This window comes from Aquarana catesbeiana, linkage group LG02, assembly GCF_042186555.1.
Source record: "Aquarana catesbeiana isolate 2022-GZ linkage group LG02, ASM4218655v1, whole genome shotgun sequence".
NCBI classification, from domain to species: domain Eukaryota; kingdom Metazoa; phylum Chordata; class Amphibia; order Anura; family Ranidae; genus Aquarana; species Aquarana catesbeiana.
In genome coordinates, this window is record NC_133325.1 from 178856075 (window position 1) to 178878736 (window position 22662).

Below are 22662 nucleotides of genomic sequence, written 5' to 3' on the forward strand. Positions count from 1 at the left end.
GAGGGGCTTCACACCTGTAAATTGCCAAGCACAACATCTAAATAGCTTTGAGCCAGGTGTGTGCGCTGCGACTATACTCTTGGAGTGTGATCAGGAGTTTAGTCACATGATGGCTCAAGTCACTAAAGAATAACTTTCTGTGAGCTATAGACGCTTTGTCGTTTACTTTCCCGAGAGCGGGTCTCTCCGCTCCTCTGTCTGTTGAGAGAGGAGATATGTCCTCTGGGACCAAAAGTCTGTAACATAGGAGAGTTCCCAAATGTATAAAAATGCTGAGGTGACTCTTGGCTTCTTCATACGAACTGTTACTTATGTTATGAGTGACGACTCCTGGTATTCCTACTTTTTTTGTGTACCTATTATGTTTGTTTGTTTTTTTTTGTTTTTTTTTCTTTTTGTTTTTCTTACTTCTTTTTGGTCCTTTATTCTTGATTTGTTTTTTCACAATACTATCTAAAATAAAGATTATTGAAAAAGAAAAAGCCTTGCTGGACCCCACCAATCTTAACAACCTACGTACGCCCCATCTCCTTACTCGCCTTCTCCTCCAAACTTCTTGAAAGACTGGTCTATAACTGACTGAGCGACCCTCTGACCATGAACAAACTTCTTGATCCCCTTCAGTCCGGATTTTGCCCTCAACACTCCACGGAAACTGCTCTCCTTAAACTCACAAATGACTTACTAACGGCTAAAACCAACCGACACTATTCTATACTACTTCTGCTGGACCTCTCTGCTGCTTGACACAGTGGACCACCCCTCCTCCTCAAAAAAACTCCACCCCTTTGGTCTCTGTGACTGTACTCTTCGCTGGTTCTCATCCTACCTATCCCACCGCTCCGTCAGTGTCACTTACAACTCTGCTTCCTCCTTTCCTCTTCCTTTCTCCGTCGGGGTCCACCCAGGTTCTGTTCTTGGACCTCTCCTTTTCTCAATCTACACCACCTCCCTGGGTCAGCTGATTGCCTCCCATGGCTTTCAATATCATCTCTACGCTGATGACACCCAGATCTATCTCTCCATCTGTCTCCTCACGCATCACCAACTTTTTAACAGACACATCAGCCTGGATGTTGCATCACTTCCTCAAACACAACCTATCCAAAACCAAGCCCATGATATTTCCTCCCCCACGTGCCACTTCTGATTTCTCTGTCAATCTCAACGGCTCAACTATCAACTTGTCCCCCCACGCCAGGTTCCTAGGTGTGATCCTGGACTCCGAACTAACCTTTCAGCCCCACATCCGATCGATATCTAAAATTTGCCGCCTCCACCTCTGCAACATCTCCAAGATACGCCCCTTCCTAACCAATGTCACCACAAAGCTTCTAATCCACTCCCTGGTCATCTCTGGCTTCAACTACTGCAACTCTCTCCTCACTGGCTTACCTCTAAATAGACTATCCCCACTTCAGTCCATCATGAATGCAGCTGCCAGGCTCATCCACCTTGCAAACTGCTCAGCGTCTGCTATTCCCCTCTGCCAATCCCTCCATTGGCTGCCACTCAACCAACAAATTAAATTCAAGATACTAACAATACCTTACAAAGCCCTCCACAACCTGGCCCCCAGCTACATCACTAACCTATTCTCAAAATACCAACCTAACCATTCTCTTTGCTCCTCCCAAGACCACCTGCTCTCTAACTCCCTTGTCACCTCATCCCATGCTTGCCTCCAGGACTTCTCCAGATCCTCTGGAATGCTCCAACCTAATCTGTCCGACGTTCTCCTACTTTGTACACTTTCAAACGATCCCTGAAAACTCATCTATTCAGAGAAGCCTATCTGGCCCCCACCTAACAACTGTATATTTATTTTCTCCATCAGCACATCCCCCACAGTTATTACCTCTTGTATCTCTTGACCTTCCCTCTTAGATTGTAAGCTCTAACGAACAAGGCCCTCTGATTCCTACTGTATTAAAGCGTATTGTATTTGTACTGTCCACCCTTAAGTTGTAAAGCGCAGCGTAAACTGTTGTCGCTATATAAATCCTGTATAGCCTGATGGAGCTTACAAAGGCTTTTTTTTTTTTTTTTTTTTACAGACCAAAGCTAGCCACCAAAAGAAGTCGACTGTTGGACAGTGATGACGAGGAAGCAGGAACTGGACATAAAGGTTTCTAGTCTTGCATACTAAACATACTGTTTGGCTCCCGCTTCTGATTAATCATTAAGCTTGTGTATGTTTTATTACCCTATATAGGGGAGGAATCGGTTGGAATTACAAAATCAGCCTCTGATTCAGAGCCCGAGGATGATGTTCGACCAACTAAGAAGAAACGGCTACGAATTGAAGACGATGAAGATTGACTCAATAACTCAGGATGAACTTACCTTATATTTACAAGCTGTTTTCATTTTTATCAGTGGAATAATATGACAGAAATAACATGGACTTACTGACCATAAACTGTGAGCAGAATCTTCAGAAATGCTAAGCTCTATCCACACTGGGATTGAAGTCAGTGGTTTGAATTGTTTATAAAAGATGGACATTCTAGGTTTTAAGCTATTTTCTTGGACTATGTACACTCTCACTTATCTCACTGCATGGTAGAAAAGATTTCCAGATTTTATCATTTACAGTTATAGGTTAAATATTAACCATATATAATAAAATTGTGCATAAATACTGTGCATTTGTGAATCCCTTATTTGTGCATCTGTGTTTTGATCTGCCTTATTCTGAACAGATTTCTGAAAAAGTGTAAATAGGTGTGCACATTGTTCCTCTTTTGTCCATTGGGAGGCACAGGTTTCTAAAAACTACTGGGTTGTATTTCTGTCTACATGAAGTTTCTTCCCTATGGGCTATAACCCCTACTACATCCACCATGCTCAGTTTATTGCTAGTGTTCTGAGGAAGGTGGATGTCTTTCCCAGCTCTGCTAACTTAAGCCTTTTTTTGTGAGTTTCATGGATTCTTCAGTCAGCAGCTGCTGGTTAATTCAGACTGACCTTGCCTAGTCAGAGTCTTACAATTGCAGTCATTGCGTTCGTTTTTTTCCAGCCAATGTGTTCTTGGATCTTGCTGTGACCGCCCATCCGAGCCTGGGAAGTGCCATCTGGATACTGCGGCTCACATTGTAGTGCTTTCCAGCTTCAATCTGGTTTGTCACTGTGGGACACTTTTTTGTGTCCAAGTCCCTTTGACTTGCATGCTACAGTATGAAAAGGGTTAAGCTAGCGTACTGGTACTGGAGGCATCTAGCAGTATGGAATGTCACAAATACACTCTTCACCTTCTTTCTCTCTTAGCGTGCTACAAGGAAGCATCACTCTGCTGCTCTTGCCTTCGAGAGACATATGGAACACTAACCTGTGTTTTCTGCCTGCCTGCAGTGATGCTTGATCATTTAGAGCTCAACCGACCAGTCTTGAGCCAGCTATCCAAGTGTTGTGAGTAGACCTAGCCTCCCACCGTAAGCCAGTTTTGTGCCTTTTGCTATTGTGGTTGCAGCATGTCTAACTGTATTTACTGGGGGGATTGCCCAGTAGACATGAACCAGCAACACTCACAAGGAGTGTAATTCCTCTAGTGGGACTTTAAAGTGGGTCACTCAAAGTGAAAGTACAAAGATAGAAAAAGTATTTTAAATGAATTTTATTTGAAAACTAGTTAAAGTCACCATGACCTACTAATTATGCAGAATAAAATGGATACACATAATAAATGCGGGGAAAGTGTAAACACAGAACAGTGACCAATTCTATTGAGAAAATTGATTGCAACAATAGATGACCCGACGTTTCGAGGTATAACAGGTAACAGGGGTAACAGCTATGGTCACGATGGATTTTTACATCTAGAGAATTATCAGAAAGAACAGGAATAAATAACCCGAAAACAGACATATTCATAGGCAAATATACTGAGTAAGAGCTTGTACATATCAAAGCCTGAGTAGTGTAATATAATACAGCATTAAATTGAACTGACATGTATATGTGAATACTGACCACTTATGTTGACAATGCATTTTCCAGGGCGTCCCCAGTATCCAAAAGGAAGAAGCCAATCAGCCACAGCTCCAAACAGGGAGGTGGGAGGAGATAAGAGAAGACGTAAGATGGAGAGGAAACACCTAAACTGGGTGCTGGATCCCCAGAATAGGCTAATAGGCCCCAGTAGGTGCAGTAACTCCACAAAGGGCACCTCCAAAGCGAAAGTACATCCACCACTCTTAGGGGGGAGCGAGCCCAAGTCAGCTATGGTGAGCTGGCTGGTCGTCTCACCTGGCCACTGGATTGTGAAAAATAAAAAAATAAAATTAAAATTGATCAAAAACTTGTTCTATATGGGGGAGCTCCTACATACATCACACTGAGGACGGACAGTTTGCTTGTGGTGTAGACGCACTACTGCTTCATACCTTGAGATACCTGTGTTTATGCATTAATTCAAGCTCTCCCTTCTTATTTTTGTGTTCTTAGATTACTGATATTGAACATTTCTTAGGGAAGTCATACTCCCCCCCCCCCCCAGTCAGTGATCTTCCTGGATCAACAGCACTGCTTTGTTCCTCCTGTCCTTGCTTTATGGCTCTGTGATCTTATATATTTCAAGTCCTGGGGTATGTTTTATTTGGAGATCTTTACACCGACCAACTAATATTTGGTCTCCCCCATACAGAACAAGTTTTTGATCAATTTTATTTTATTTATTATTTTTTTCTTTTTCACATTCCAGTGGCCGGGTGAGACGACCAGCCAGTTCACCATAGCTGACTTGGACTCGCTCCCCCCTAAGAGTGGTGGATGTGCTTTCGCTTTGGAGGTGCCCTTTGTGGCGTTGCTGCACCTGCTGGGGCGTTTTAGCCTATTCTGGGGATCCAGCACCCAGTTTAGGTGTTTCCTCTCCACCTTACGTCTTCTCTTATCTCCTCCCACCTCCCTGTTTTCGGCCTGTTTGGAGCTGTGGCTGATTGGCTTCTTCCTTTTGGATACTGGGGACGTCCTTGAAAATGTATTGTCAACATAAGTGGTCAGTATTCACATATACATGTCAGTTCAATTTAATGCTGTATTCTATTACACTACTCAGGCTTTGATATGTACAAGCTCTTACTCAGTATATTTGCCTATGAATATGTCTGTTTTCGGGTTATTTATTCCTGTTCTTTCTGATAATTCTCTAGATGTAAAAATCCATCGTGACCATAGCTGTTACCCCTGAAGAAGAGGTCCACCTGTTATACCTCGAAACGTCGGGTCATCTATTGTTGCCATCAATTTTCTCAATAGAAAAGGTCACTGTTCTGTGTTTACACTTTCCCCGCATTTATTATGTGTATCCATTTTATTCTGCATAATTAGTAGGTCATGGTGACTTTAACTAGTTTTCAAATAAAATTCATTTAAAATACTTTTTCTATCTTTGTACTTTCACTTTGAGTGACCCACTTTAAAGTTCCACTAGAGGAATTACACTCCTTGTGAGTGTTGCTGGTTTTTGTCATTATACAGGGATGTGGGTTTCTTCTCAAATTTAAAACTCATATTGGGGTGACACCTTTTCATTCATATTTTCCCAGTAGACATGGACAACCCCAGCCTACAGTCTTCCCTTGGGTCCTGCTCTGCCTGCATTGCTTCCTTTCATAGTGAAAAGGACCACCACATCTGTAAACACTTTCATTTGTTTTGGCCTCAGACTCTCCTTCCAAGCACACTCTTTTCCATCTGAGATTTCCACTCCCTTGGTACTAACCGTGGAATTTTTCCCTTCCATTATGGACTAGTTTATGTCCCGGTGTACTCAGCTGGAGGCTAATGCCATCTGTAGAAGTTGCAAAGTGCCAAGCCGCACCCCCCTCTTCTGCGTCTAAGCTAGACTGGCCTGCATAGCTGTTTGCTGCTAATAAATCAGTGGCTGTCCACTCCTTGACTGAGTCCCTGCCATCCCTGAGCAAGGAGCCTTCCCCAAAGAATTTTCTGTCTGTAGCCCATCACCCCTGAACAGAGGAAACTTTTCTACTTTCTAATTGATGCACACCACTCTGAAGCCAAAAGACCAACCTGTTGTCTATACCATCTCAGTATAAGGTATTGGTTCTTTAGGAGCCTCACAGGTCTGCAAAGATATTTCTATATCATCAGCTATTTGATGGGGTTTTTTTTTACAAGGAGTGGTAATATCCTAAGAAGCTGTTTTCTCCTCCCAATTACTTTTTTCTCCCTCTATCTTCTTGCTGAGGATTTTGTACAAAGCAGATGCACGTTGGCAGAGGCATGCCTGCTTGTTCAATGGCCCAGGGATAAAGACTGGAGGTGCTGCCTCGGGGCTATGTTTGCACCTTCTGGTTCCACCCTGTATGCGACCCTTGGTTGATGGTGAAATCTTGACTTCCAGTCAACATCTTTGAGCTATGGCAACCTGGTTGTTCTTTCAGCAAAATGTGTATATATATAAGTTTTGGATGGCATCAAGTCACCAGTACATACATCCTCAACTTAAAATATATACAAACAGGAAAATTCTTGTAAATTTACTTTTTATGGTTCTTAAATTACTATAAATTAACATATAATGCCAAAAAACTGTAAGTTTATTTGTACAACTTGCTAAAACTCATACAGTAAAACATATGAAATATCCATCAAGTAGTTATATCAAAATTAGGAGGCAATTTTTTTTTTTTTTACAATTCTTTATTTTTGTCAAGACCGAGAATGCTTAGCATGTACATCAGAGATAATAACCTGTCCAGTCAAATTTTCAACAAGAGGAAACCATGTTCCAACATAGTCAAATTACAATATAACACAATGTCTATCAGAGCAGTGAGATCCCAACTAAGAGGGGGGTAAATAGTACATGCCAAATTACCCCAGGGGACTAGGCGGTCGGTTGTCTCTGTACCTTGTGTTTTGCAGTTTGGATTCAAGAAGAAAGGAGATGGGCGATAAGCGAAAAAAGGGGGGGGAGGTGAGAGTATGGAGACGAATAGAGCCTGCATCCTCCCCTCCACCTCCCCCGACTCGGCAACCAGCAAAGTGACCTCCATATGCCACAGGATGACAGGAGGCAAATTATTCTAATATTGATATAATAGCTACTTGATGGATATTTTATGTTTTACTGTATGGCGTACAATGTACAATAAATATTCGTTTTTAACAGGATATGGTAATTCATATACTTTGAGTGCCTTACAGTGCCTTGAAAAATTATTCATAGCCCTTGAAATTTTCCACATTTTGTCATGTATGTGTTTTATTGGGATCTTACAGTATGTGATAGACCAACACAAAGTGGTACATTGTTGTGAAGTGAAAAAAAAAAAGTTTTTTACATTTTTTTTTTTTTTTACAAATACATATATGAAGAGTGTGGTATGCTCACACTCACATTTGTGAGTGCCCTTTGACCGGCACAAAGTCTATCCAGCAAACCAAATCTGTAATTATCACACCGCTCCATGCATTGAAGCCGGCTGCGTTCCAATCTCAGCTGTTCTGTTCACCAAAGGCAGGAACTCGCATATCCTTCGCATCACTATGATATGTTTCACATACTCTATGCATCATCAGGAAGCTAGTGATGCCATTTTGCTTAAGGATTTTATGCCCTTAATTTTAGGAGATCAGGCAATCGCATCTCGGTGACCAGAAGTACACCCGTCGCCATATTGGCTAAACCGGAAGTGTCTTTTGCTTTTCGGCCATTTTTTACTAGTCCTGGCTGTAGTACTGTTTTGCTCTTTATTCCATGCTAGTGTTATACAATACAAAACCTTGATTCTACTGTATCTTAATTACAGAACCTGTATATGAGTGATTTAGAGAGGACATGCAGGATTCCTGGATGGTTAAAATGGGCCAAGGTTACATAGAGTATTAAAGTTGATCTAAACATCCCTGGTTGAATGGATGGACACACTCTATATTGGATTTCTGGTGAGTGAGTAGTTGATAGTGGAGGATATACTCACAGCGGTGTAGAATAGTATTTTGGCACTGAATTGGAATTAGGAATCAGGAGTGATCACAGATTAATTTTATTTTATTTTGCACAAGTGGACTTTCTATATATATATTTTTATTTTTGCATATATTATGAATTTACACATGGAATTATGTAATATTACCTTAAATTAGCGCAGCTGTCAACTAATAGTATCGCTTTGGAGAGCCGCAGCTGATAAACATATATTTTGCACCAGTGACACAAATATTACAACTGCAAACCTACCAAGACATGGCCGTCCACCTAAACTTACAGGCTGGGCAAGGAGAACATTAATTGGAGAAGCAGCCAAGAGGCCCATGGTAACTCTGGAGGAGCTGCAGAGATCCACAGCTCAGGTGGGAGAATCTGTCCACAGGACAACTATTAGTCGTGCACGCCACAAATCTGGCCTTTATGGTAGAAAGCCATTGTTGAAAGAAAGCCATAATGGGTCCCTTTTGTAGTTTGCGAGAAGCCATGTGGAGAACTTTTTGGCCTAAAAGCAAAATGCTGTGTGTGGCGATAAATTAACACGGCACATCACCCTGAACACACCATCCCCACCGTGAAACATGGTGGTGGCAGCATCATGTTGTGGGGATGCTTGTCTCCGGCAGAGACAGGGAAGCTGGTCAGAGTTGATGGGAACATGGATGGAGCCAAATACAGGGCAATCTTAGAAGAAAACGTGTTAGAGTCTGCAAAAGACCTGAGACTGGGGAGGATGTTCACTTTCCAGCAGGACAGCGACCCTAAACATACAGCCAGAGCTAAAATGGAATGATTTAGATCAAAGCATATTCATGTGTTAGAATGGCCCAGTCAAGGTTCAGACCTAAATCCAATTGAGAATCTGTGGCAAGACTTAAAAATTGCTGTTCACAGGCACTCTCCATCCAATCTGACAGAGCTTGAGCTATTTTGCACATTTCACTCTATAGATGGGCAAAGCTGGTAAACATACCCCAAATAACTTGCAGCTGTAATTGCAGCGAAAAGTGGTTCTACAAAGGATTGACTCGGGGCTGAATACAAATGCACGCCACACTTTTCACACATTTATTTGTAAAAATATTTGAAAACCATTTATCATTTTTCTTCCACTTCACAATTATGTGCCACTTTGTGTTGGTCTATCACATAAAATCCCAATAAAACACACTTACGTTTTTGGTTGTAACATGACAAAGGGGGGGTATAAATACTTTTTCAAGGCAAATGTTGCTTTACAGTGATTTTTGTTGTTCTTTCAGCACTGGGCTGACCATCAGCACAGACTCAGACAAAGCCTAGGCATATGTTGACCATTGGGGATAAACAAGAAGCCTGGATGTGGCAAGGAAAGTCAAGCTCATCGTGACTTCTCTACTGTGTACATTCCTGGTGTGGAAATTTGTCAGGCAGTTTTTCTCAGCCTACTGCGTCTATACCCAGAAGAGTGATCTGCAAACCAGGATGTGTTCCAGGACTGTTGCCTTTGGGGAACTCCAGACATGGATTTCCTAATGTCTCTGTTCAACCATAAACTGGACAGGTTTGTTTCTGCATCCTGGGATCCACTAGTGAACACAGTGGATGCATGAGGGGTTCTGAGATTATTGCAGTCTGATCTAGGATCAATGTGAAGGGAATTTTGGTGGTTCCTATAGCCCTGCATTGTCACAGGACAGTGTGGTATGTCGATCTGGTAAAGTTGATATGTTCTGGGCTTGTATGTATCATCAGACTTGGCAGGCATATTTGGTGTTGAGAGTCCAGCAACTTCTACCCCAGGCGTTTCTTTGTGGGATGAATGCTCTCCTTTTTACAGTTGGGTGAGGACCACTGTTTGGCACTGTTGTCTCGCTACTTGATTGAGGTTTTTTTCCCACAGTATCACTCATGTGGCTCCCCCTGTCAAAACCCAGTCTGACTTTGTGGGATTTGAACTTGGTCCTGTTGGTTACTCAAAGCCCTCCCTTTGAACCAATCAGGGTCAATGTTCTGTTATTCTTGGTCAACAAAGTTTGAACAGGTATAGTGTCATCTTGAGACCAAAGTATTCTTTCCTTCTAAAGGTAATCTTGTCTTTTTTGCCTTGAAATTATCTCATATTTCTTGTGTCTGAGCTGAAGCAGCCAGGGCCTTGTTCAGAAAGACAGATTCCCTCTTTGTCATCACAGAAGGTCCTAAGAAAGGATCTTAGGCTTTTTACACATTTTCCCAATGGATTCATTAGACCAATGTCTAAACGTATTGTCTAAAGGACTGAGTTTCCCCTTTTCTTATGAAAGCTCACCCCACTAGGGCTGTGAGCACCTCTTAAGCTTTTTAGCATCAGGCCTCTGTTTTTCAGGTCTGTAAGGTTGCCACTTGGTCTTCTGTTCACATGTTCTCAACTTTTTTTTTTTTAATTTACTTAGTGGATGTCTATGCCTCTGCTGATGACAATTTTGGACACAGAGTGATGCAGGTGGCTCATTGAGATGCCACAGTATTTTTCTTTCTGGGGAGGGGAAACTGTTAGTCTGTGTGCTTTGTTGCTTTCCCTTTTACTAGACTGTTTTTGGACATCCCAGTTGTTTCAGAATCCTGTGTCCCTCAAAGTACAGTAGAGAAAAAAATAAAAAGTTTGTACTTGGGGACACAAGTCCAATCCTTATGCTTATGGCTATTGCTCTTGGTACTGATTGCTACAAACTGATGCACACTAATAATCATAGTGCTGGCCTACAATATTTTTATTTTTTTTGCCTTGCTCGCATCCAGTCCTCCTGTTCGTGTCAATATAACAGTTGTTTCAGAATCCTGTGTCTCTCAGTGGAGAAAGATTTTACAATGAGTACAATACTCAAATTTTCTTAAATTCATTTTAGACTACCATAGTATAGCAAGTAGCTGCTGCTTTTTTTCTGATATCCAAATACAGCTCTACTGCTCATTCATACAAACTCTATAGGGACAGTGAAGTATTTACTGTGACCTGCATATAGCTTCCACTGCCCAGGTCCTTTAGTGGGCCTTGGTTGTTTACAGGGAATTTTTCCTTTTTTATAGTTTAGGGAATAGATTAGCATTCTATCATTACCAGAGGGTTTGAACTATTGAGCTGTTAACCTTTTAAAAGAGATATACTCTATAGTCAGCAAACAGTGTAAACACTGTTTTATATTTTTATAACATCAACATTGTAATAGCAATACAAACAATAGTTATTAATCACAATGCAATATAAGCTTACTTGGAAAAAATATCCTTTCATATTTTGAGAGCTGCTTATCTGCTGACCATCTCATTCCAACCGTCAGTATTTCCTGCATGCTTTGCAGCTTCTCCTCTGCTATTTACTTTTATTTTCTAAGAACTACATACAGTGGGAAAAATAATTATTTGGCCCCCTGCATATTTTGTAAGTTTGTTCACTTCCAAAGAAATTAAGGGTCTATAATTTTTATCATAGGTGTTTACACGATAAAAAATGTTATAAATTGAGTTGCAGTTCAGTGAGTAAAATAAATATTTGATCCCCAAGCAAAACATGACTTGGTACTTGGTGGAGAAACCCTTGTTGGCAAGCACAGAGGTAAGACGTTTCTTGTAGGTAGTTACCAGGTTTGCACACATCTTTGGTCCACTCTTCTTTACAGATCTTCTCTAAATCCTTAAGATTTCTTGGCTGTCGCTTGGCAACTGGAAGTTACAGCTCCCTCCATTAATTTTTCTATAGGATTAAGGTTTGGAGATGTTAATGTGCTTCCTTTTGAGCTACTCCTTTGTTGCTTGGAGTTATGTTTTGGTCATTATCATGCTGGAAGACCCATCCACGACCCATCTTCAGTGTTCTGGCTGAGGGTAGAAGATTCTCATCCAAGATTTTACAATACATGGCCCTGTCCATTGACCCCTCAATGCGGCAAAGTCAGCCTGTACCTTAAGCAGAGAAACAGCTGCAAAGCATAATGTTTCCACCTCCGTGCTTGCTACGTAGGGATGGTGTTCTTAGGGTCATAGTCAGCATTTTTCATCCTGCAAACATGGTGAGTCAAGTTAATGCCAAAGAGCTCAATTTTGGTCTCCTCTGACCATAGTACTTTATTCCAATTTTTCTCTGAATCATTTAGATGTTCATCTGCAAACTTCAGACATGTGCCTTCTTGAGGAGGGGGACCTTGCGGGTGCTACAGAATTTCAATCCATGGCGGTGTATTGTGTTACTAATGGTTTGTTTGGTGACTGTGGTCCCAACTGCCTTGATTTCATTTACAAGCTACTCCCGTGTAGTACTGGGTTGATTCCTCACTTTTCTCATCATCCTTGAGGCGAAATCTTGCATGGAGCTCCAGACCGAGGGCGATTGGTTAATTTGTATTTCTTCTATTTGCAAATAATCGCTCCAACAGTTGTCTCCTTCTCACCATGCTTCTTGCTGATGGTTTTGTAGCCCATTCCAGCCTTGTGCAGGTCTACAATCTTGTCCCTGACCTCCTTTGACAGCGCTTTGGTCTTGCCCATGATAGTGAGGTTTGAATAGAAGAAAGAGATTCTGTGGACAGGTGTCTTTTTTTTACACATAACGAGTTGTCGTTAGGGGCACCTTCCTAAATTGACAGAACTAATCTGTGTACCACATAAGCACATACTGTAGCCAGTCTGTGGGAGCCAGAATTATTGTTGGTTGGTAGGGGATCAAATATGTATTTTACTGAACTGCAACTCAATTTATAACATTTGTATCGTGTTTTTTCTGGAGTTTTGCTTAATATTCTGTCTCTATCACTTAAAATACACCTATGATAACAATTCTAGATCCTTCATTTCTTAGTGGGCAAACTTACAAAATCTGCAGAGGATCAAATAATTCTTTTCCCCACTGTATGTCATTCCTGTACTACCTGTGCCTTTAGAAACTCCTCAGCTCCTCTGTAGTTCAAAAGGCAAGCTCTGTGAATTCTGTGTCCCAGAAGAATTCAAGGAAGTAAATAAGTAGGGATCTTCACAAAGTACATTTACAAACTTCAGGATTGTTCAGGTCAATTGTAGTATGCTAGTGATAATTGAAAGCTTGAAATTCAATATGGAAAAAAATTATTTTAAACCATCCAGCCAGGTGTCTCTTTGGGCTGCAGGCAGTCCCCAGTGTTTTCTTGGGCCTTTTGCCCACCCCTCAGTTGGACTGAGTTTGGACTTCCTGTGTCCCTCAATGGGCAAGAAATAAAATCGATGTTTTTTGTACTCATAAAATCCTTTCTTGGTGTCCATTAAGGGATACAGGCCCCACCTTTTGCATTTATGAACATCCTCTCAGTGCTGCTTGCTATGAAACTGAAAAATGTTGGCATTAAGAGTGGTTATTCGGGGCTGGTATACAGTTTTTTTGTTTGCCAGTGTCCAATGCTCTTGTAGGCCGCAGTATAGCTGGAAGACAAATGACTTCCTGTGCCTCTTATTGGCTCCAAAAAAGGGTTTTATTGTGAGTACATAAATTCTATTTTTGTTCTGGTAACACAACTTCAAGGCCAAGCCTGGTTAACTGCAGTCTTTGTCTAATGAGCATGACGAAGAGTCCAGTAAGGTCACACTTGTACAGAGGAATGGCAGTTGCCACTAAACTGAGTTGTAAAACCAGTCATTGTGCTCCTTTTGAAAGAGGTGAAACTAATATTAGGGAAGAGAACAGAATTTGTAAGAAAGGTAATAGACACCTTATGGTATTGGCTCTTAGGAAGGACACACAAGGGTCCTTTCACACCATATTGAACTTAAAAACTCACTGCAACGCATCAAAAATACATGTGTGGTTTTGTGCATTCAAAATGCATTTTTTATGTGCATTACGTTGCGTTTACATGTGCGTTGGCATGCATTTTCATTTCATCTGTTGTAAAGCGACAGATCCCTGGAAGGGTATAAATACTAGCAACAATTGATTTCTGTATCTTTCCTTTTAGTTGTGGTGTTTTTGCATGTATTCATATGTGTTGTAATTAAATGCCGGCAGGTTGCATTTTAAACAAACGCACTGCAGCACACGTGTACACAACATTGTGGTGTGAATGAGGCTGGTAATCTGAAATTTTGTTATGATGAAATTTCTAGCTTTTTAAGGCACTGACGTTTTATGTTTACAAAGTGATACTGACAGGACTTTAAACAGTGGGCAGAGATATGGCCATCCTTTTCACACTGAACATTAAAATTCCAGAAAAGTTTTGAGGATAAACTCTGTTTAAGGTGAGTTCTACTGTTTTTCTGTGTGTGTGTGTGTGTTTTTTTTTTATTATTATTATAAAGTAATAATATAATAATAAAAAATAATAATGTTTCCAAACAGCTTAAATCTTGTTCAAATACCCAATCTAATTATATATTTCTTTGGAAATCTTAAAGCGGTATTGAACTCAAAAACAAAAATGTAATATGTTGCAGCTTACCAATCAATAAATGTGGTGGCTGTACCCAAACGTAAGTACTGCTCAAAGCAACGTCTGGTCACATACAGCCACTGCGTATTTCAGCCTGTCATTCATAATTACAGGTAGCTAGCAGTGGACTGTATGCTGCACCTGTGCTTCCCTTGCGCACTAAAGCCCAGTGTTGCCAGACTGCCCTGTGTGAATGAGCCATTAAAGAACGAACCAGTGAAACTAATTATTGGGCAACTATTCCTATCCAGCTAATGATTCAACTGTGCTAAACTTAAGAAATTCTCTAATTTTTTTTTTAAAGGAAAAATATAATCTTTTGGGGCAGTTTCTTTTTTTTTTTTTTTTTTTACGTTTTAGTTTATTTTCTGTATCTTAGATATTTTTCTTTTGTAACAGGTTTTACAACTAATTTGTTACTGTCTTTGCTATCTCCTACCAATGCAGATTTGTTGTATTAGCACAATTTTACCTGAGATATGGAAAGAGCATTTGGTTTTGTATTCCTTCTGATGTTAAGTCCATATGTATACAGCAAGCCACTTAACACACATGCCTTGCAAAACATATCCATAACATCTGAATCCCTGGATGGACATGGTCATGATCTTCCTCTTAACAACAGTTTTTTATGGGCAAAAGGAAATCAGTCTTGTGCCAGCCTCCGAAAAGAATGTTTGAATTACCTTGACTTGCTTCCCCCAGCTTCATCACAATTTATCAAGCCAGCACTGGTACTGGGCTTGATGAAGGTTGGCTGCTTGCTAGAAATTGATCAACTCTATACTGATTTACTCAAGGATAAAGACACAAGAGAGATCTATGAATTGCTTGATAAACAGATGAAGACCTTAATCCTCCAACCCTATATTCACCATCGCAATACTCAAAAACGTGTTCTAGAATTTGAAATACTAAAATTCAACCTGGACTCTCTTCTACCCACAGCACTTCGTCCAATTCACCAGAATTGTTCTGGTTTCCTTCAGAAACAAAATATCTTCCTGAATGGATTGAACTTGGGAGTGCATAAAACAGTGCAGGAGGCAAAAATGCACTGCGACTATCTAGGATTATCTTGTGCTGGTGTTTCTTTAAATGCTGAAAGATATTATACTGTGTCACAAAATGGCGGATATATTATGCCTCAGAAGGGAACAAGAGTGTGGCTGCATCGTTGCAATGCTGCCTATAGGAGAAAGCGTTCATCTGCTGCTGAGTGCATTAGTGAGAAGGAATTGCGTGTTCATAAAGTGATGAAATGGATTCCAGTGGTCAGTGGTTGGTACAATGCTGGTAGTGCCATTTATTATGCCACACAGGGCTGTTCTGAAGTAGCAGAAGATCGTGCGGTTGAAGCTTCTCTAGATCTAGGCTATGATGCTGTGGTAGCTGCCACTGGTGGTGCTACTAGTGTTGTCAGTGTTGGTGTAGGTGTGGCTGTAAAGCCTGCAATAAAATCTGGTGTGAAAAAAGCCATAAACTATTTTAGAAGCGAGTCACAATGACATATTACAGCAGTACTCTCATGTACCTGTTGCCCAAAGGCTCCTCTCTGCTCTTCTTAGCAACCCTATCTATAATGATAACCCTAATTCTCTAATTGAGCAGAACAATCCAGGGATCACCCAAACCCAAAACCCCCCCAAAAAAATATGCAGATCCTGGTCCCTTAAAGCAGATTACACAGCGCAGCGCTTGTGCTGTGTAATCTGCTCCCCTCTAAACTGTAAAAAAAAAAAACCCTCTCTAAACAGACTATGAAAATCATGGCTGCTCCACCCTGATCACCTTGGTCTGATTGTGTCCCTACATCATACCTATCTATCCCCTCTGCTCTCCTCTCTCCCCCCTCCTTCCTACCTGTCACCCCCCTCTGTTTGTCTCCGGCCCCGCCGCTATTCTTGTAAAATAAATTCCAAAAATTTTCACTGCCAGCCTTTTTTTTTAGAGGCTGGCATGGCACACTATGTCTGTTTGTTTTAAAAAACGAGCAGTCTAAATACCAAATTTGAGCTGTCTTCAGGCCGGTCACGTGACTTGCGGCCGCTTTCCAGCTCCGATACACGGCTTCTATGGAGGAGACGAGCGGCCACATGTTCTCCTTGGCTGACGGCAGAGGGAGATCATGGCCCCTCCCGCAGAAGCAATCCATCGGAGCTGTAAAGCAGCCGTGAGTGATGTGACCAGCCTGAAGACGACTCAAATTAGGTATTTAGACTGCTCCTTTTTTAAAAGTACTGACAATGGTGTGCTTTGCCAGCCTCTAATAGAGGGGCTGGCATAGTTTTATATAGATGGGTTAACAAACCCTTTAAAGGTATTGTTATAAACAGAGATACCACAGAGGATTGAGAGAATCTATAGGCAATGAGTCTGACAGTGCACCTGTCCTTTATTCACTTTCTGCAATCATGCTGCATTACAGTACCAAAAAACAATTAGCGCAGTGGCTAATAAAATTGTGCTTATTCTATAAATCAAGTGTACCATATATACTTATTTGCTGCTTAACATCCATAAGTGCTTTCATTACTCCCCAGCAAATATATGTAAAATGATGTAGCGCAATAAAATTTACTACAAACCAATCCTAAAATAAAGTCCAAAGCATAAAGTGCATCCACCACCAATGTGCTATGATGAATGATATTATCTTCAAATCCACCAGATGTCATTCTGGCTGTGTATGCATCCACCACAAGCGCCCCCCCCCCCCTTCCAGTATTGACCCCAATAAATCAAAGTCAAACACAGCTCTTTTTGCCCTCCCTTGGCCAGGCATGGGTACATCAAACCACGTGCTCCACACCACATACTGAGTCCTATTGAGGAAGACCAGTGTGTGGGTGTAATGCTTGTAGGGGCGGAGCCATGCTGGTAGGTTGGCGCGAGGCCTTCTGAGGGTCAGGTAAGTCTTTGTGCTGTGGAGCAAGTGGTTTGATGTACCCATGTCTATATTGAAGCCTGTATCATAGCATTTTGTGTGCTTATTAAAATTGAGTGTTTTTATCTGGGTATTTAAGCCCTGGTTCACACTACTTCAGCGCAATTTCGTGTGCAGCTTGCCGACATCTGTGTGATTTCATGCACAGAGGTCAATGCAAGTCGCACATGAAATTGCCAAAAATAGTGCAGGAACCTTTTCAAAATCGTCGGAGTCACACCGATATGAACGGTTCCATAGCCAGAAATTGGCTTTGGAACTTTGATCTGATGCAACTTTGATCTGACACGACAATTTGCGCCAGTGTAAACGTGGGCTCGATAAAGCATTTAAATACAGAGAGCACTAGTCTTCCCATTCTATTTTTACATGTAATCTGTGATTGATTTTGGTGCCAGCCAAAGAGAATGAGCATTCTATGGAACAGTGGATAATGTAGCAATATAGCCAAAGGGTGAGCAAAAAGAGCCATGTTTGATCTTGATTTATTGGGGTTAATACTGTGAGATCGGCGCTTATTACCTACATGTGGTGAATGCATGCACAGCCAGCATGGCATCTGGTGGATTTGAAGATAGTGTAATTCATCGCAGCACATTGGTGGTGGATGCTATGGACCTTATTTGATGATTTATTTGTAGTAAACTTAATTGTCCTACATCATTTATTTTGCATATAAAAAATGCTGCATTGGCAACCACTGAGAACCAGAGTTTAGATTCAAATGATCGTTACAGTTTAGTGAATTTAGCCGCTGTCTTTCAGAATGTATTGCCTTTCATCTAGATGTCAAACCGTTCTTTCAAATGCATTTGGTGAGGATACCATTTTAATTAAAATTAGTATTACATTATCTAATGTTTAATTTTATATTTCTTTGTTGACTTTACCTACTGCATTCCAATAGACCGAGACTAAAATAAAGCAAAGTAATAGATTCTTAATACAACGTAAGATACAACTGAATTTATGATAGTGACTATTTCTCCAGTCAGTTTCCTATAGTAGCTATGTTGAATTACTTTTTCAGTTGTATACTGCAGTTTGTAAAGATTTTCACTGAAAAATCCTGATAATTCTGCTCTCTTGAGTCATTGTCAATTATTATAAAAGCTTTTAATATATTGTACAATTTTTAGCAGGTTTTTTTTAGTAAACTTGGTGATCGCAGGGATTTCCTTTTCAGTAATGTGAACTCGGGTTCCTGTGGATTATTCCTCTGCTCAGTTCTGCTCTTTGTATTGCATAAATGATTAATCCTAATAACCCATTACAATTTTTATAGTAAAACATATGATCTTATATAGAAAACAGCAAAGAAATTATGTAAAGTGCAGTACCACCTATTAACCAACTTTGATTTTACTATAGCTATACGAACGAAAGATAAAGTCTGATTGGCTGGCATGTTCTATAGTAGGGATATGCAATAAGCGGACCTCCAGCTGTTGTAGAACTACAATTCCCATGAGGCATAGCAAGACTCTGAGAGCCACAAGCATGACACCCAGAGGCAGAGGCACGATGGGACTTGTAGTTTAGCAACAGCTGAGGTCCGCTAATTGCATATCCCTGTTCTATAGTTTCTTATTGCCCCATAAGTAGTTGCAAGTAAACACAGTAGCCTTACTCCACTTTGTTTAGCTGGTGTAATTATTTCAAAATTATTATTATTATTTTTTTTTATAGAGGGAACTTTTAATATCTAACATGGAGAGTTCCTGGTGCCCTGCCCTAGATAATACTGCAACTACATGACATGGGCAGTGTTCTCAGCTGATAACACATACATACCATTATGATTATGCCATTCAGCTGTAACTCAAATCAGTGAGAATAGTTATGTAGATTAATAAATTGAGAGAATGCAGCATATTATGACTTGCTTGGTATGTCAACAAAGAAAAAGAAAAGGCGCAGACACCAAGTCAGCTACTGACCATTTATAAAAAATATATTGAAAAACCATAGATATCACAAAAAAGTGCCTTCCCTTAACCCCCCCTTCCCCAGGAACCGCCAAGCTAGAGCCAGCTGGCCGCTGAAGCTCTATGATTTTGCCCAAAGTTATTTTGCCTCTAGTTAAATCCTGAGTCCAGGTGCATATAAGCCAGAGTGTACTGAAGCTCTATAAAATCTTTGGTTGCATGCAGGGCCGGTGCTACCACTAGGCAAACTAGGTAGTCGCCTAGGACGCTCTGCTGCCTAGGGGTGACCGGCCGCTGATTTCCCTCCGTGTCTGCATGCTCTTTAGGCTGCAGCATGTAACTAACTTAGTCTCAGGCAGCTGCTTCGTCTGGCCGGTAGTGCAATTAGAGGCGCAGCACTGGAGCCAGCGCTAGAGGAAGCGGAGCCGATGCTTCCTGTACAGCGCCGTCTCCTGTCACATGGGCAGAGCAAAGGGGGTGGAGCCAATGGGGGTGGCAAAATTGGGTTTTCGCCTAGGGTGTCAAAGATCCTTGCACCAGCCCTGGTTGCATGCATGCAAAGATGGCAGATGCTTGCAGGTAGGCAGCTTGGGTAATATATGTCTTGTGTGTACAAATATCAAAATCCAATTCTGGGTGCATACCACAGGAGCCCATAATGTAACAAGATATGAACTGTGCAGCACCATATAATCCCCAGTTGTATGTATGCATGCATGGCAGATGCTTGCATGTATGTAGTCTGGATGAAATCTGTCCTGTGTTTACAAAGATCACTCACAGATGCAGGTATACTAGGTATCAAAGTCTGCAACTGGGTGCATACCACAGGAGACAATATAATGTGGAGAGATATGCACTGTGACAGTGATGTCCCTTAGTGTGAACCGGTCCAAAAGCTCAATGCCTTGTCTTCGATCCAGCCTGATTTAAATTACATTCAAACTCCAGATGTACCAAAGGTACAGCTGATATGATCAAAGTGTATAGAGACCCCAGCAGGGCCAGCCAGTACTCACAGGTACTGACAGATCCTTCCGATATTCATTGCCACTGGTCCCACCACAGATATAAAGTTGAGTTGTCACCAGAGCTGCTATCGCACAAGATTGGACTGTATATCCAATAGTAGCACTTAGCAGCAGAGCGACTGTATCCCCTAAGCAGACATGGAGCTTAGTCTAGGATGCATCAGGACAGGCATGTGGGATACTATATCAAATATAAAAACGTTTATTGATGAATTCAATTTTAAAACAATATGGAGATAAAAAACATGCACACAAAGATACATTTTACGTGCAAACAGAATTTGCAAAAAATTCCATTCTTCAAGAAAGCATTGCAACCCAAAGGGACCCCTACGTGTTTTGACTCGCTGGGTCTTCTTTAGGGGATTCTCTAATTGGGGGTGCAGTGAATGGACACTGCAAAATAAGTGCCAATTAATGACATACAGTGAAAAATTATTATTTATATACAAACAGCATATGTTAATTATGCAAATATATCTTACACAATATAGCTTTGAAGACTATGCAGACACCAAAAAAAAAAAGGGGGAGGTCCAGAAGCCAGGAGGCAATTCAAGAGAAAGCATCCTATTATATAATAAAGATTTAAATGAGCATCATATCCAGAAACATGATCAAAGAGGCCCACCCAAATTGAGGGGCATAGAGCGTATGGTCAACATGAAAAAAGTTCCTAGCATGTATATACATATTGACTCGGGTAAATTGATGATAGGCAACTCCTATCCTCATATTGATTAGTGGTTCCAAATTAATAATAACTACTGCAGTAGGGAACAGACACAAAAGATACGCTCAGCATTTTTCCAAATAACTGTTCTGCTTTATTATGACACAATTGAAGGTTTTTATGCACATGATTATGTAGGTATCACTTTAATATTACAATTGTACGTTTATGGTAACAAGGGGCGTTACATAGGCAGGCTAATTCTAATCAGGACTCGAAAGAATGTAAACATTTACTGAAAACATTATTAGTGCCGTGTGCACAGTGAGGACAGTGTGCAATACATACAAAATAGAATACAATTATTTACAGAACATACAAATTTCCATTACAATATGTATGTAACTTTTATAAGAAAAGCTATCGGGGTACTTACTCATTATAGCAAAGGATCTTGTATATCTGGATGTTTTTTTACCAAAAATGGTCATAGTATAAAAAATCCAAAAAGGGCTACTGAAGCAGAAGGATCGACTGTCTATAGGCAAGGACTTGATGCAGTCAGAAGGGAGTATAAAGATTTACCAACAGATAATGGCTTTTTGTTCAAATATTTCTGAAGACCATAATAGCCTGTATAGAAAAAAAACAAAAATAAATACTATAAATGCCCACAATGGGTACAACTCAGAACCTCATAATATCCCATTAGCCAACTCGCCAAATATGTCATATAGTAGTATCTGGCAACAGTCATCTGCGTGTTAAAAGATATGCATCTGCTGCTGAAGGGACAACAATCACCCCTTATATATTCAATAAGGGGGGTGGTAGTACAGGCAATTTGCCAATAAAAGACCCTGACGTATATCATGACAGAAGGGGGGCCATTAGGGATAGATCTTCTTAAAAAGACACAACCGCATACAGTGTGCGTTTCAGCCGCCATACTTTCCCCATCACACACCGTAGGACAGAAACGCCACTTCCAATACATGCGTGATGTCACATCCGGCTGTAGCAGGGTCCGCGGTGCGATGCAATGATGCCAGCACGCCATGCGCGGACCCCGAACATCGGAGGCACATAACAGTGACCTGGATCTTGAGAACCGCGCAACTACTCCAGGACCAAAAAGGTCCTAATCTAAAGATGATTACAGTAATGGACAACGTCCATGGTGGAAAATAGAGAAGGTAAAAACCCAGGAATTGGAGATGATCCCCCACTCCAGAGAACTGTGTGGGGGCCACGCGGGCTGGGAATAGCTACCGGGCCTTTTTTTTTTTTTTTGGTGTCTGCATTTAGTCTGTATAGCTATATTGTTTAACATATGTTTGTATATAAATAATTATTTTTCACTGCATGTCATAGTTACATAGTAAGGTTGAATAAAGACACCAGTCCATCCAGTTCAACCTGAGTGAGTGTGTGTCTACAACCCTGACCCTTGTCCCTAACCCTGTACATCGCACACTCACATCAATCCCTACCCTCAATCCAAGGTCCCCATTCATATACTAGGGACAATTTTGGACAGAAGCCAATTAACCTACCAGCATGTCTTTGGAGTGTGGGAGGAAACCGGAGTACCCAGAGGAAACCCACGCAGGCACAGGGAGAACATGCAAACTCCAGGCAGGTAGTGTCGTGGTTGGGATTCTAACCAGCGACCCTTTTTACTGCTAGGTGAGAGTGCTAACCACTACACCACTGTGC

The 22662-nt window shown here is 41.0% G+C and overlaps 2 protein-coding genes across 5 annotated transcripts in view; both read left to right on the forward strand.

Annotated features, from left to right (window-relative positions):
- Nucleotides 1-2666, forward strand: part of TIMELESS (timeless circadian regulator) — a 164248-nt gene extending 161582 nt beyond the window's left edge. For all 4 annotated transcript variants that reach the window (XM_073613929.1, XM_073613928.1, XM_073613930.1 and 1 more), the window contains exons 32-33: nt 2058-2128; nt 2216-2666. In XM_073613929.1, the coding sequence (XP_073470030.1) occupies nt 2058-2128; nt 2216-2322 (178 nt within the window). In that variant the 3' untranslated portion in view covers nt 2323-2666. The remainder of the gene's footprint in view (nt 1-2057; nt 2129-2215) is intronic.
- An 11358-nt stretch (nt 2667-14024) lies between these two features.
- APOF (apolipoprotein F) lies at nt 14025-18443 on the forward strand. Its single transcript, XM_073613932.1, has 2 exons — nt 14025-14173; nt 14812-18443. Exon 2 carries the CDS (start codon nt 14844-14846, stop codon nt 15870-15872), a length of 1029 nt encoding a protein of 342 aa, XP_073470033.1. The 5' UTR covers nt 14025-14173; nt 14812-14843; the 3' UTR covers nt 15873-18443.
- Nucleotides 18444-22662: the final 4219 nt, after the last annotated feature.

Coding starts and splice junctions, on each gene's coding strand:
- APOF (XM_073613932.1), top strand. CDS start 14,844: ATGGAAAGAGCATTTGGTTTTGTATTCCTTCTGATGTTAAGTCCATAT.